Raw genomic sequence first — 15,089 nt, 5'->3', positions numbered from 1 at the left:
TCACATCTGAGCTCCTGCCCTGCACACCAAGCATTCACCTCTCCACCCATAGGGATACGGAGAGGACAGGGAAGGCAGAAAGTCTGCCTCAGCACCACTGTCTTCATGCTGCTCCTCCCTTCGCTGAGACAGTTCAGGCTCTGATGCTGTGAATCTTTGGGATGGATGCACAGATTGTTAGAAAATAGGGAAAAGGCCTCTGGTGCCTGCCAGGTTTGTGCTGCAGGTGTGTGGGAAGGCAAACCAAATTGCCACTCCCCACAACCCTCCCTCATGGGAGCTGTGGGGGCTGCAGTTCCCTCCTAGGATGTGTTGGGCATTGTCTCCTGGGCTGAGGCAGGGACATAGACCTTAGTAACTGGGCTGTCACCCCAGGAAGATGGGTCCATCATCAGAGCCTCCACAGGCCCCAAATTCCACTGGTGCTAAACACCCACTGGAGCTGAGGCCATGGAGATCAAACAGTTAATAAGGGTGAGTCCCTGTGTCTGTGCCTAGAGAGAAAAAAGAGAAAAGTGTTCTGGGGTCCCCAAGATGTGTCAGTGCAAAACCAGAGAGGGTTTGTCCATCTGGTGCTCAAGGCACCAATGTCTGTCCCAAAACCAGCCACAGCAGCTCAGGCCAGAGGGTTCCTGATGCAAGCAGACATGAGGTGATTTGTGAGCATGACTCAGGTGGGCCCCCTCATACTGGGGACAGGCCAAATCTGGCCACAGCCCTGTCTCAGGGCTTGAGGGTGAGATGTCTGTCCCGGCATACAGCTGCCCTCCCAAACAGAATCCAAGCCCTGCCTTTGGACCCCATCTGCATTTATTTCAGTGCTCACAGCACACCATGATGATGATTTTCCCAGCCTCACACCCAGCACCAGAAGCACCACATCCCACAGGATCCAAGCCACGGCCCTGAACCTTCCTCTTCCCCAGCATGTGTCCCACAACCCTCCATCAGCTGTATCAGCAGGCACGGTGTGAAGAAACATTTTATTGAAGACAGCCCTTCCCTTTGCAGGCTTACACCTCAGGAGTGGCAGCAGGGCGAGGCAGGGTGGCTGCACAGGAGGACAGGTCCCCCAGAGCCAGCTGCGGACAGCGCTCAGCCGCACTTGCCCAGGCACTCGAGGAGCTCCATGCGGATGGCGATGCGCACATGCCAGCCCAGCGGGATCAGGCGGATGTAGCGAGCCACGATGGGCGGCCGCAGCAGGTTCTGCACCGAGGACGAGCGGTCCGAGTTGCCGTAGAAAACCTGTGAACGGAGGGGTGGGTGGGTGGTTAGGGGGCTGGAAATCCTGTGCCATGAGTTTGGGGTGCCTGTGCAGAGCAGAGGAGGAGGAGGCTCCTTCCCCTCCGCTCTCAAAACAAAAGACTTTAAAAACAGCCAGATGTAGACAATTTTTGTCACACTGATTCAGTTTTCTGAGTAGGTCCCTTTCCCCCATAGTTCCTGAACTTTTTGTGGTTGGGCCATAAAATCTCACCCCATTCTCATCCCATTCTCTCTCATTTGCCTTCCTGTAGCAAGCCACTGCTTGTTTAGAGTGAGCCTAGTTGCCTTTGGCTCTTTGCAGTTCATGAGCCAGGCTCCTATACAATCCCAATATAAACAAACAAAAAATAATATTTGAGGGCCCCTTCCTCATTCCCTGGCCTGGATGTCACATCTGCTGCCATGACCTGTTTGTTTGGGAAAGCTCAGCATCTCCCCAGGGCTGCAAGAACTTCAGCAAAGCCAGCAGAGCCTCCCATGCTGGGACAGGGCCATCCCCAGAGATGGGCATTGAGGACACCTGGAAGGCAGCAGCTGTCACATCCCCCAGCCCAGCTGGGCTGCACAGGGATCACAGGCACCACTGTAAGATGGACCTTACCACCTGTGCAATTTTTTGTTTCAAATCAACCAGTAAGAAGTGCAGCGTGAGAATGGTTTGGTGGGTTGTGGCTTAACTAGCTGCAGATTTTGAGCGGTTTTTCTGCACCAGGATTATGCACTATCCCTGGACATGGCAATAAAAAGAATCCCAGTTTTTCAGTGCCCAAGCACGGCTGGGACTGCTTGGCCACAGCTGAGAAAGGGCTGCTGCTTTTTATGGAGGGATCCTTATCGTGGAGGTGCTGCCTCTTCTGCAATGCCAGCTAGTGCCTCTGAGCTCTGTCTGGACTCCAGCATCATCATTAGAAAACACAATTAATGCATTTTGTCCTTCTGCACTGGTCAGTGTGACACTCTCACCTCAGGCGGAATGCCCCTTCTCTGTGCTGCGAGTGACCATCGAGACCCATCCACCCTGCTGCTCCTACAGGATCCCCCTTTTGGGGCACCTCCCAAAATGGTTCATGTCACCAAACATGTCCCCCCTCCACCAGTGGCCAAAGAGCAAAGTCCACTGACCCGGTTGTTCCCAGTCTGGTCCTTGTAGTACACCCAGTTGAGGTTTTCATCGGTGCGGTACTGCAGGCTGTACTTGGTCATCCACTCATCAGCATCACAGCGCCCTTGTGTGAGGATGCCTGAAATCACCTTCACCTCCTTCAGATCAATCTGCAGCCACTGTGCATTGTCCTGGTACTTGGAGAGCCATGCACACCTGGGGGGACACCACCACCCCTGCTCTGTCCCCTGCTGTGCCCTCCCAGGCAGACCCTCGTGCCCCCACGCTGCCAGGGCTCCCCAGCCCTTCAGCTGCAGCCTCAGGGAGGCATTTTTGAACTCACCCGAAGCCCTGGCCGTTGAGGCGAGCCTTGTTGGCTGTCCAGGAGGAATACCAGCCCGTGTACTGCTCAGGGTTGGAGCAGCTGATCTGGTCTGGGGTGACGGCACCAGACTCAAAGCCCAAGGGCTTGTGGTAGGGACACTCTGCAGAACAAGGGAAAAAATGCCTTAAGGGACAGAAGTGGCTCTGTTTCCTGGGTGTGTTTACACACAGGTTGTCAACACCTCCTGGGTCTCTCTTCTCCCTGATTAAGATCCTGGGAATTCTCTTAAACCCAGACCACAACCTGCCCTGGAACCACAGGGTCTTTATTTCTAACTCTTCACTTGTGTTAATTTCTAACTGTTCTTTCTCTCTTAAACTTACTAGACTTGTTCTGCCTGCAACATTTTGGGGCAAAGGCTTTATTCAGATGTTGCAGTCTGAATCTCCTTCTCATAAGCATGTGGAAGAAGAGCCAGATGGGATGCCTCAACCTGGATCCAGCTTCCAGGCTGTCAGCTTTTGCCTGGTCCCTGAGTAATGCTGGGCACTTCTTTTCTTGCTGGGCTTTACTTTCTTCAGCTCCTCCAATCACTGTCATGATTTATGGCTCTACTTGCATGGCAAAATTGCTGAGCTAGCTCATCCCTCCACGAGCACCCTCAGTTCTGCATTTTCTGATATGGGGACTTTCTTTGTGTCTGGAGGTGGCCTTGCCTTGTGGAAAACTGGCAGGTGCTCTGGTGCCAGGGAGGTGTAGTGCTCAGCCCTGCTGAGGGCTCAGGCATTTCCATCTCAGGGATTTCCATCTGCAGTTTTTGACTGCAAATCTTCCGGGTAACAATCATGCCCCCACAGCTGGCTTCTGCATAGTGAGAAATTCAACATGACTTTCAGTGGCTGCAAAACTACTGGAGAAAGGAATACTCATTAAAACTTTCTGTGGTGGGTCACCACACAGTGCTTTGGAAGGCAAGACTTCAGTGATGCTGAGCACCTGCGTGCTACCTGGACCTAGCTGTGGGGGGTTTTGTTATGATCTTTTTTTACGTGATCAGGTTATCATTGTGTATCATGATACACAGAATGAAGGCACTCACAAGTGTAACATGGGGATTGCCTAGGCAAACATCTATATCATGGGCAGCATTTCCTGATTTTGCAGCCTGTGGAACCTCTGGAGTCCCCAGAGGTAATTCTGTCCCTTTCTCCAGTTTAGCACATTCTGTTTTGTGGGTCTCAGCAATAAAGGAGCAAGCAAAGCTCTGCACAGCTTCACTTGTGGGTAAGAGGTTTCCTTGCTGTAGCCGTGCCTGAACAGCCACCATGGTGCCTCGTGTGAAAAACAATCAACACATGGGGAGCACGGGGGGGTGTCCAGAACCTGGCATGACTGTGGCCTCGCCAGTGCAACTCCCCAGCACTGCAGCCATGCGGTCAATGTCTCGTTAGCAAGCTCTACTAGGTCAATATTGCATGCATCAATATCTCATTAACATATCTTGCTCAGTCGGTACCTCATTAACATGTTTTTCCCCATGAAAATACATAGCCACTGTCCCGCCTTCCTCCAGGCATGGAAACATCCTGCTTCTCCACCACGTTAAAAGCTTGCTCCCCTTGTGCAAGAGGGTGGCTCTGTGTGTTTACTATTCGTCGGGCTTATCTCGAGCACCACCCAACTTTACTTTTAGCAACACTAATCCGCAGACCACACAACCGTAATGCAATTAGCAGGTCACCTTCTGGTGAGTCCCTTTGTGCCACGCACAGAGACCTGCCAAAACAGACGCCTGGTGCCTGCCCAGCCAAAGCAGCTGAGCCATTTAACACTGTTACTGCCAACCCAGAGAAAACTCATGCAGCGTTTGCAAGACCAGCTGCTCCCCTCGGCCATGCCAGAGGCAGCACTGCATGGCTGCTCTACAAACTGTCCCCGAGCAGCAGGCAACGCCAGGCCACACCGCCTTGGCTGGGCTGGGCAAGGGGAGTGAGTGCAAAGCCCCTGTCTGGGAACAGTGACAGCTGGGAGTTACAGTGGAAATGTTCCTCATTCATGAGAACAGCCTTCATGAGACAAGGGAGATGCCTTCATTACTCAGCTATGTAATGCTAATGTGAGAGAGACCCCCTCACACCTGGCCTGGCCAGGAAACCCAGCACCATTCCTTGCCCACATGTCCCATGGACAGATAACCAAACCTGCCATATCCCCTTCCCTTTCCAAAATATACTGCAAAGAAGTAATAATTGTTTTCCTTGATCCCTGGAGAGTCTGTAAGATGTTACAGGCTAAACTGCAGCAAGGGAGAATGAGCCCTGGTGGTACAAAAGGTTTCCTACAGGAAATCTTACACATGGCAGTAGCTGCCCCTGGCAGTGTCTGGAAGAACCAGCACTGAGAGCTCCAGGGAGAGAATGTCCACTGTCTCTGGTCAGCATGGGCCACCCTGGGTGACCTCCCAAGGCCCAGGCATGGGGGCTGCCTCTGCCTGATGGCACAGGGCAATCCCTTCACCTCACAGTGGTTCAGCTCCACCATCAGCAGCTTGATTTGGAACGTGCCAGCTCTGCAGTGCCAGGTGCAGAGGGGAAGCTGCTGAAGGGCACCAGACAGACAAGGCTAAAGGCTCCCTCCATTACCTGGCATGCACTCTAAGCCATTATTTTCGCTGGACCACACCGAGTTAGGACCTCCTTGGCAATCGCATTTGCAAGCCTTGCTGTGCCACAGCTCCAGTCTCTCATCCTAAAGGAAAGGTAAAAAACGAGTGATAAATCAATGTAGTCATCAATAATAGTGACATGAGGCTACATATGAGCTCTCAACCTTAGACAAATGCTTGTGCCAGTCTGGACTGCTGCACCTTGTCTGAGACCCTTTCCTGTTGCCCGCTTAACATGAAGCACAGAATTACTCAGATCCCCTTGGATCCAGAGATCAGAGCATGTGCCTGGGCTTGAAGGCCCAGGTGACATCCCTTCTTCTGCCCCAAGGCACCAGGGATGGGCAGTGTCAGACCCCCAGCAATTACCTGGCAGCCAAACTATCCAGAGAGACTTACCTCTCCTGGGGAGAGGGCCATCACAGCTGGGCAGTGGGCATGGAGGGGGGTAAAAGAGAGAGAGAGAGAGATCAGAAACAAAGATGCTGTAAGCAAACATCAGGAAATACAATACACATTTACTTCTGAGATAGAGACAAATAAATAGAGGAAGGACTGATGAATCTACCACATTTCCCCAAGCTGATTGCTAGAAGAAGGCAAGAGAACATGGGCAGGAGCAGGGCACTGCATGAGCCCGTGTCTGTGCTTGTCTTCCACTGGGTTTTCTTTCAGATGCTTTTGGCATCTCCTCTTCCTGATCAGATACACCTGAATCACCCTGAGCAGAAACACATGTTAGACCCCTCAGTCTCTGCTTTACAGCTAATTTTGCCCATATCAATTTTTTCTGTCTACTTGCTCCACAGTTTTCCTGTCACATTTTCCCCTTAAAATGTGTAAGCTGATGAACTCCAGGGGTGAAATCCTAGCCTGGTGCCACTGCAGATCCCAAGTGTCTTTGGAGGAGATAGGACACCTCACAAAGTGCTTGGCCTGAGAACACTCCCTCTGGATGTGATGCAGAAAAAAGAAATGTAAATAAGTCTTACTAATCTATCTTACAGACAAGACTCCCATTTTTTCCTTTCTTAGGGAAAGCCAGTTGTTGTGGCTCTGTAGGAAGAGATGCTATTTTTGTAACATCTGACCTGTTTTATCTCCTGCCTCTTACTGAGCAATGGCTTTTTTATGAGAACTTTCCTTACTGAAAAGGCTCTTCTTGCTTCACAGTGAAGTCCAAAGCAGAGTATGTTAATAGCTTTTAGACTGGCAGATTATTCCCAAACTGCTATGAAAATAAAATAATAAAACAAAATAATCTCATGACTGCTGATAACTCTTCAACACAACTCAAATATCGAACATCAAGTTTTCAAATCCTGTAGGGAATCTACAAGCCACTAAGGAACAAGTGATTGAGCAGGTAAAAAACTTGCATACTGGAGCCGTGAGAAACCTGCCATCTCCAGAGGTTTTGTGAATATGAAAAGAGGATTTTTTCACCAAATGAATTAGACTCTGAATTATTCACTGAAATCTCTTTATGATTTATTCATTCATACACTGTCACTTTGCAGAGCCTAGGAAGCTCCAGCTAATGCTGGGAATTTACATCTCACATTTCTATAGCAAGTTTCACCTCAAAAGACTCATAAACATGAGCAATTATAATCAGCTGAAATATAAACTATATACAAAGCTCTGTTTATTACTGAAATGCAATTGCTCCTTGGGTGTGATAAAAAGTCTGAATGTATCAAGAGTCTAAAAGACCTCCAAAACCAAAGTTATAGAGAACTTTAAAAAAATTCCTTTCTCTAACACAGGGATGGTCTCCTGCATTTCAGTGTCCCAGAGCAGCATTTCTGGCATTAGGAACTTACCACATTAACCCAAGGCATTGGTCCTAGCAGAAGAAGTAAACATCAGTCTACAATAAAAAGATGTGGCTTCTAGTCAGGCCCAGGAGGGAGAGAGGGAGCACCCAGAGCCCAGCGTGCTCAGGAGGAGAACATGCCTTCACATCTCCAGACCCGTGGGGAAGCACAGGCTGGGGATCCCACACAACAATGCACTGCACCTTTCCCACCACAAGTGTTACCAAACCAAGCCCTGGAACTCCATTCTGCAATGAGAAAACCAAGGCAGAGGTGCAAACCCAAGGCCACCCCCATGCTGTGCCACATGGGGCAAAGTGATTTGACTCAAACCAGTGTGAAGGCAGTTTAAGCTAACACTGTCTGCCAATACAATAGAAATCAGGATTTTATCACTTTGTACCATCCTTGCCAACAAAAGCAATGCAGTGCCTGCCTCCCCTGCCTGCCCTGTGCTTTGTTTGATGCCAGTGCTGGAGAGGCATTGGCACCTAGGGCATGAGATCCAGGTTGGCCAGTGTCTCTCCTGCCCTCTTGCCCATAGAGTGGTGTCCTTTCCCAGCAGGACAGGTGCCCTGCTCCAGGAGCACCAGCTGCAAGGGCTTCCTTACCCTGAGATCAGGGATCACAGCCTGCTGTGTGTTCCCATTGCCCAGCAATCCCTGACTCACAGGGCTGCAGGCTTGGCTCCTTCCATCTACTTAACCACCTGATTTTTGTGGAGAAAATTTTGTGTGTTGTTTTGGGTTTTTCTTATGGTGGTTTAACACAGTTTGGCCTGGAAAGGGGCTTTGAAAAGGCCACTAAGATCATTGAGTCCAACCATTAACCTAAGGAAGTTATGTTCCATGAGGAAGACTGTAGTGTGGTGAAGTCTGTTCTTGAGCATTGCAGGCTTGGGGGGGCAAAGGGGATGTGAGTTACCAGGATGATGTAGGGTAGTGCTTTGTGACCAAGCTGAGCCTTTCAACAGGCCTTCTGAGTCCCTCCCTTTGAGAGCCAAGATCAAAATTTAATATGCCATCGACACATGCAGCTGGAAACTCAATAGCTGTGAGTGAAACAACAGGACAAAAAGGAATAGATTTCAGGTGGGTGGGTGTATGGTAGTATCAATTCAACCACCAGGAATAAATCCTCCTCCTCAGGCCACCCAGCATTGTGTGCGTGGCTGCACTCAGACAGTGGTGCCATCTCCTGAGCTATGAGAGTGGCTTTGAGGGCTTTTAGCCTGATCTGCCAGGGGACACCACTGCAAATCAAGCAAAGGTGTGAATTTCAAGCACAAAAGCCCTTTTGTCAGTGCAATATTTTATTGGGTCAGTCCTACAACACACAGTGGTGCAAAGGCAGTGCTGGTTTTTTGTCCCTCTGGCTGTCTCAGCTGGGCTGGGTACCTCCACCCCTCACCACATAACCCACTGGTTTAAACACCTCAAACAGGAGCTCAGCTTTGCCTTTTTCAGCTAGGAGAGGTGAACTGCCAAGGGTCACTCCCACAAGGGGCTCAGCCATCCAACCACAGCACAAGGGAGCAGCAGGCTTGGCTTGGGGTAAGCATAGCAGTGGGTGGCCAAATGCCCTGCCAGGGCAGCACAGCCTGATAACCCCTGGCCTTGGGAGAGGGAAGGAAACAAAAGATGCCCTTGCCTGCAGTCGGCCACAAAACATAGTAATTGATATATTGGTGTGTTTACAGCTGTGATGGGCCCTGTCCTACAAAGGAAATGAAGAGGAAAGCTGGCTGCCAATAGTCTAAAAATGTGATGGGCAGCATGCTTTTATAGCGAGCATGTTTGCCTTCAAGGAAGGTTACAAAGATAATTGGTAATTGTAGGTCAGACAGAACGAATTGCTGCAATTCATGGGAGAGTCATATGTCCTGCACGGCCGCCAGGGGCTGTTGTTTTAAAAGCATAGGACTGAAAAAAAACCCCAAAACATTAAAAGGAAAGAGTTCTATTTACAGCCCCCCAGCAAACCATGAGTTCAGTGAAATACATTATTATCTGTGTTTGTGGGAGGCAGGGAGATAAGGCATTCACCTTTCCTGTCCCTTCATCCCACCCTGCAGTGTGGTGTGTCCAGAGCACTGCCATGAACAAATGCCATCCCATAGCACAGGATTCAGGGACCAGGGCTTGGGGCAAGAACCAGGGGATGATTTTGTGCCAGGGAACCTGTTCTGGCGAGGTTGGGCTGGAGCCCAGGTCCTGGGAAGTCTCCACTTAGCATCTGCTGCTGACCAGGATGGAGGGGAGCAATACTCCAGGAAGTAGTCCAGGTCTGGGGCAGAAAGAAAAGAGCTGGCAGAGGTAGTCCTGAGGTGCCAAGATGGGGATTCCTGACGTGGAAGTTGGATAAAGCAGCAGCCACACCTTAGGGCTACTTGGGAAAAGGGGAAATGAATAGCAAAGAAACGCAGCTGGTAGCATTTCAATGACAGGAACAGGTAATTGTGCATCTCAGAAAATTTGTAAACATTAGGAATGTGGTTAAACAAGAGAAAGAAAGGAGGAAAGTAAGTGTGGCCAGAAGTTACGCTGCCAAAGGCTGAGCACATTTCAATACAGTAACTCTGAGAAATCATATTCACTGTCCTGACCATAAAGCCACAGCAGCAAGTAATCTTTTAGTGCAAGAATTAATGACAGAGATACAGGCATGAGAAAGCACATTATAAATATGAAAACAGAGAAATAAAATATGACACAGAATAAATGTCAGTCACTCGATTTACTGGAGTAAGTTCACATAAACTTGATCATTGCAGGAAAAGTATGTGGAAAATTTTAATGGCTTTATTTATTTACTTTTCCACATAGGTGTCTTAGAAGCTTCAGCTGGAAAATAGTTAATTTTGTCTCTCATCTCTGTAAACAACATCTCAGTTTAACAGTGCTCAGAGAGGTGAGTAAAATGATTTTCTCTCCTCCCAGTGGAGAGCAATGCCCCCATGATGCAGCAGTATTTTGTGGGCACAATGGCTCCTTTTGCATAGTCACTTGCTTCCCTTTGGCACCTGTGGGTTATAGGCAGGGGAAAGGAAAACACCTTACAACCCAGAAAAATATGACTGGGGCCCCAGAAAAGCTCCAAAAAGACACAAAAATGAAAGGCATGGCTGGAATGAGTGGCACTGGTTTTATCATGCTTTCTGAAAGGCCCTCTTTTCCCTGAGCACCACATTAGACAGCATCTGGAAGCAGAGTTAGGTAACACAGCCTGTAACCAACACAGGGGGTCGAGACACTGAAAAAAGCATTGCAGTTCCTCTGTGCCCACTGGGTGCTAGTTTGTGCCTTGCTATATTATTAACTTAGGCTATTTTTACATCCCAGCCCTGAAAATCGTGCCAGGCGAGTGAGGTGACTCACTCAGGTCTCACCAGCCTCCGTAAGAAGGTGCATTTAGGGAAGCTGCCACATTCGTGGTATTCTCCCCATCTCTCCTTGCTCCTGTGCCAGAGGCAATGGCCCCAGGGGCCCCTGCTGCAGCCTGGCAGGTCCCCAGGTCCCCTTGGCAAGCACAGTCCCCATGCCCACACGCTTCGGGATTGCTTTTGTTGATTTCCCCCCGGGGCTTTTTCCATGGCCACGCTCAGCAGGCTCCATGGGACCGTGTGTTGTGCAAACAGTACCTTTATTTCTAAAAAGCGTGGGCTTTAAATGGTCCTTGGGAGCTGTGCCGGCAGGCAGAGACCCCCAGGACAAGTCCAGATCTGTGCCCACCCACAGACATGAGAAATAGGGCTGGCCTGGTGAAAGCAGGGTGCTCATCCAGGGACTCCAACAACCTAGAGACACACTGAGCCACATGCTCAGCCTGTTTGTCCTGCAGATGGTATTGTGGCCTCAGCAGAGCACCAACGCCTCGGCACACATCAGCCTGTGATCACTGATCTCTGCTGACCACTGGCAGACTCCATCAGAGCCAGAAAATGAGGACAAGAGGACCAGCACCAGCATTAGCCTGCAAAGGGGAGGTTTCATGCTTTGTGTTAAGCTTTTCTCTCTGGCTTTAAATCAGCTGTTCTTTTCCTCCTTCATTTTGCAGGGATTTTTCACAGTTGTATTATTTTAATTTCCATTTCATTTTCTTCATTTGAATGGTTTTTATTAGGTTTTCATTCTCATTAATTTGTACTGTGGTTCATTTAATATTTACTGGTATTTATTTGAAGGCAATAAAAAACATACTTAAGTAATCACAATTACACCTATTTAATTCATACTACTTTCTCTTCTTCCATAATGTTTCCACTATTTTTTTAAAATTGTGACAATATTTGAAAAAAAAACTTAAATAATTTGAAAAAAAAATCAACCTTTCCTGCTTTTTTTTTTTTTTTCTTAAGAGATGTATAATTAATTATCTTTTTTCCCTATAGTGTTCCTTAGAAAACTTTCGGCATTTTCTGATCTTATTGACACGTTTGCTCCTTCCTGCTTGGAACTACGCATAACATTGCCTGCATAGTAATTTCATTAGATGCACTGATTATACCAAAGGGCAGCACTTCCGAAGTTGTTATTCAGTGTGATCTAAAGGCGTGTTTGAGCCTTTGTTGTTTTTTTTTTTTTTTTTTGGGGGAGTTCTTGTTTTAGGTTGGTTTTTTTTTTCAAAGCTCCAAAAAACAAAGGTGAAAAGAGAAAAATCCCCTCTCTCGAAGGGCTGAGATGTGCCTGCTCCTCGAGGGGGAGCAGAGCGGTGCAGCGCATCATCATTCCCATGTGCCAAAGGCGCGTTCCGCCAGCCCGGGGCTCGGGATGCTCCCCTCGCCATATGGAGAGGGCTCGGCAGCTGCTGCGGCTCTCGGGCAGGAGCCGTCCTGCTGCACCATATGCTGCTGTGCTGTGCTGTGCTGCGGTGTCCCCAGCAAACACTAGCCCAGCCGAGGCGCGGGGGCTGCCGGTGCTCCTCTAAGCCACTTGCTCTGCCAGGGAAAATAAGCTAAGCGGCTTATCGTGGCATCAGTGCACGTAGCTCCCGGGGCTGACCTAGCGGCACCTTCGTGCTGGGAGAGGCAGCAGTGTGAGGGGCACCTCTCTTTTTATCCAGAACAGGACATTTAGACCGCGAAACAGAGGAAAACAGTAAATTCAGAAATGCGATGAATTAAGAAAATAAATTAAATACCGAAGGGGTGATGCCTGGAAAGTGATCTTTCAGGTTATTTTTCACTGCAGGCTCTCCAAAAATACCCTGATGTGTGGGTGTCTATAAAAAGCAAGCTGTGTCTGGGATTCAGAGCAAGGTATATGAACTCATTCCAAGGACTAATTGCAGTTATGCCACCCATAGGGATAAAATGCTGGAGTCTGTATAAAAACACTCTTCCTAGAAGCTCAGGTACCAGTAACCTTCCCAAGTGAAACAAAGGAGAGTGAAGAGATAAGGTAAGAGGAGAATGTACAAATATTTGCAGGGAGATTAAAAGAAAGACCTATTAATTAGACAGAGCTGGGTACAGCCAAACACAACAAGATGAACTGAAGGCATGGCTAGTTGAAGAGCACTTATTTTCCTGCCCATGAAATTTGGTAGAGCAAAATATTCAATGGAAACAGAAAGATAGGAAAAACTAGACAAATCAAAATACTGTGAATTCAACACCCATAGGAAAAAAGTCACAATGTCTGATTTATCTGTTCCTCATCCTGACAGATCATACTTGATTCACATGTTCAGGTCAGTAGACATGGCCCAGCACTTACCAAGAGCAACCCTCAGCCTTGTTTAAGGAAAAAAGCAGCTTTGCCACTGGCTTTGATGAAGCCAGAAATTTAAACACAGACCAGAAAACTATCTCTTTGTTCCCCACAGCTGGGTGAATTAAAATGGAAGGAGATTGTGACCTTAAATTTTCTGGCTTCTCCTAGCCCCTGCTTACCTACTTTCATTGCTACTTTTCTGAAAAAATTAATAAGAGAAAGCCTCAAAATTGATAAATACCTTTCCCATATTCTTGACTTATGATTGCTTTTTGTTCTAGAAGTGTCTTTGGAAGTCTTTTCCAGGCCAAAATACCTGGAAGGGCCTTAAAAAAAAGGACAATCTTAATCAGCAATGTCTTGCTGCTAGAGAAAATGATCAGTTTTTGATTAATCAAGAGTTTTGATTAATGAAGGACCAGTCTTTCATGTTATACTGTACCTCATTTTTCAAATCAGCATTATTATTTACACACTGGCTCAGCTGCACTACAGTTTTCTTTGCAAATTCATATTTTGACAAATTATATGGCAATTTTTTTTACACTGCAATTATTTTTTGAAACAGAGTTTTACTACTGAATATTCATAGATCTGTAAGAATGCTGCTCACTCATGTACATAAATTACACATCTCCTCCACATTTTGCCTGCCCCGAATTATTATGTTTCCATGAGAATGTAGAGAAGAGCTTGCTCTGTACCCCATAGCCCCTGGCAGAAGAAAGCATGGCTGAAACAGGAAACGCAAAGAGGGCTATCTGAAAGCGCCTCTCAGGAGGCAAAGTGCCTACCTTTGTACCAGAAAAGAAGAGACAGCAGGACGCTTCCCATCTTGAACTGCATCTTCCCTTCCTCTGTTGTGAATAGCTCCTTAGTGTACTGCTTGGCTTGATGGGAAGGCATGAGATTAACTTAAGCGTTACCTAAGCACCTTACTCTCCTCCATTCTCCTGATTTTATCAAGCGCCATCAAGCCAACCACACAACTGTTGCTGTCAAACTCCATCCTAGAGGATGTACCATCTGTAACAGCTTTTAAAAGGCAACAGGTACTGAGGTACTGACACTCTGAGGGTGAATCTGATTGTGTATGCAGACATATGTCCAAATAAACCAGGATATGCCTACATACAAACAACATCCACACCCTACAGAAATGCAGATGCCTAATGCTTATAAAAGATGGGTAGTATATATTGTCTTCTTGCATATAGCATGTATTCATTATCTTCCATCCCAGTTATTTACCTCTACACTATCAATGCCTTTCCTGACAATAGCTGTGTGTAGAAATCTGCCCTGGCCTTATTGCTCTTCCAGTCACCTAATTGCACAGAGCTGAAAGCTGCAATTAGCAGATCAAACAAAAATAGCATTTTTCAGTTGTTTACTTGCAAGTCTGCAAAAAACTCAGACTAAAAATCTAAACCTCTTTTCGCTAACAGTTCTGCCTATAGTATCCTCTCAACCAGCCTACATCAAAGAGTAATACATTTGATTTTAGAATGACTGAAAGATTCAAGATAAAAACAAAATGCTAGTGATTCCAGTGGATCTTGCACCTGTTCCTCCAATCTCTGTTGATTACGTGCAATTAGCAGTGAATTTTTAATGGAGGTTTTTGAAAGCAATTGCTTCAGAAGCAGCTTGCTTTGTTTCAAGAGATCTCAGATTGTATGCACTGGGAATAGATTAAAGCACTGCATAGACCATGTAGGCTGCTGTTGAGTTAAACCAGTTGTGTCTCTACTCTTCTGGTCTATAGTCATTCAAAAATGCTGTGCAAACAAGGATGCTGACTTTTTGAAAACAATTCCCCGGGCAGGATTCGTCTCACTTGCCTTTGGATACCCACAAATTTGGAATGCTCTGTAAATGTGTTGCCAGGTACAGCATCCCACTGCATCCCACCTCCAGCATCAACACATCCCAGAGTCAGCAGGCTATGTAACATGGATGGGAGGAGTCTCCTTCCAGTGGGGCTCACTGCTTTGCTTGGGCTCGAGGAGTTTAACCTCCTCAACCCAACACTTTTCCCACTTTACCCTACCTACACGGGGAGGAGGGCTGTCACAGGCAGACCCCTGCACAGACACTGCCAGTCTGCTTCATGGACCTTGGGCCAGCTCACCCCAAACACTGGGGGACAATCAATGGATGGCAGGGTGAGCCAGCAGGGCAGCTCATCCCA

General features: G+C 47.7%; 2 protein-coding genes across 2 annotated transcripts in view; one reads left to right on the top strand and one right to left on the bottom strand.

The window, feature by feature from the left end:
- The window catches only part of CDKL5 (cyclin dependent kinase like 5), a 144,700-nt gene extending 133,306 nt beyond the window's left edge, over positions 1-11,394 (top strand). The window contains exons 19-20 of the transcript XR_014849815.1: positions 1,012-1,227; positions 7,131-11,394. The gene's annotated coding sequence lies outside the window, so the exon portion shown is untranslated. The remainder of the gene's footprint in view (positions 1-1,011; positions 1,228-7,130) is intronic.
- On the bottom strand, positions 970-13,756 carry RS1 (retinoschisin 1). The gene is made up of 6 exons (XM_085051208.1): positions 13,690-13,756; positions 5,761-5,786; positions 5,339-5,444; positions 2,715-2,856; positions 2,392-2,587; positions 970-1,248 (listed from the first exon to the last, which is right to left on the bottom strand). Exons 1-6 carry the CDS (start codon positions 13,739-13,741, stop codon positions 1,096-1,098), a joined length of 675 nt encoding a protein of 224 aa, XP_084907334.1. The 5' UTR covers positions 13,742-13,756; the 3' UTR covers positions 970-1,095.
- Positions 13,757-15,089: the final 1,333 nt, after the last annotated feature.

The sequence above is a fragment of the Lichenostomus cassidix genome, chromosome 1 (genome assembly GCF_008360975.1).
Source record: "Lichenostomus cassidix isolate B80296 chromosome 1, HeHo_3.0, whole genome shotgun sequence".
Classification (NCBI taxonomy): Eukaryota; Metazoa; Chordata; class Aves; order Passeriformes; family Meliphagidae; genus Lichenostomus; species Lichenostomus cassidix.
The sequence above is the reverse complement of the archived record's forward strand: the minus strand, read 5'-3'. Positions and strand labels throughout refer to the sequence as shown.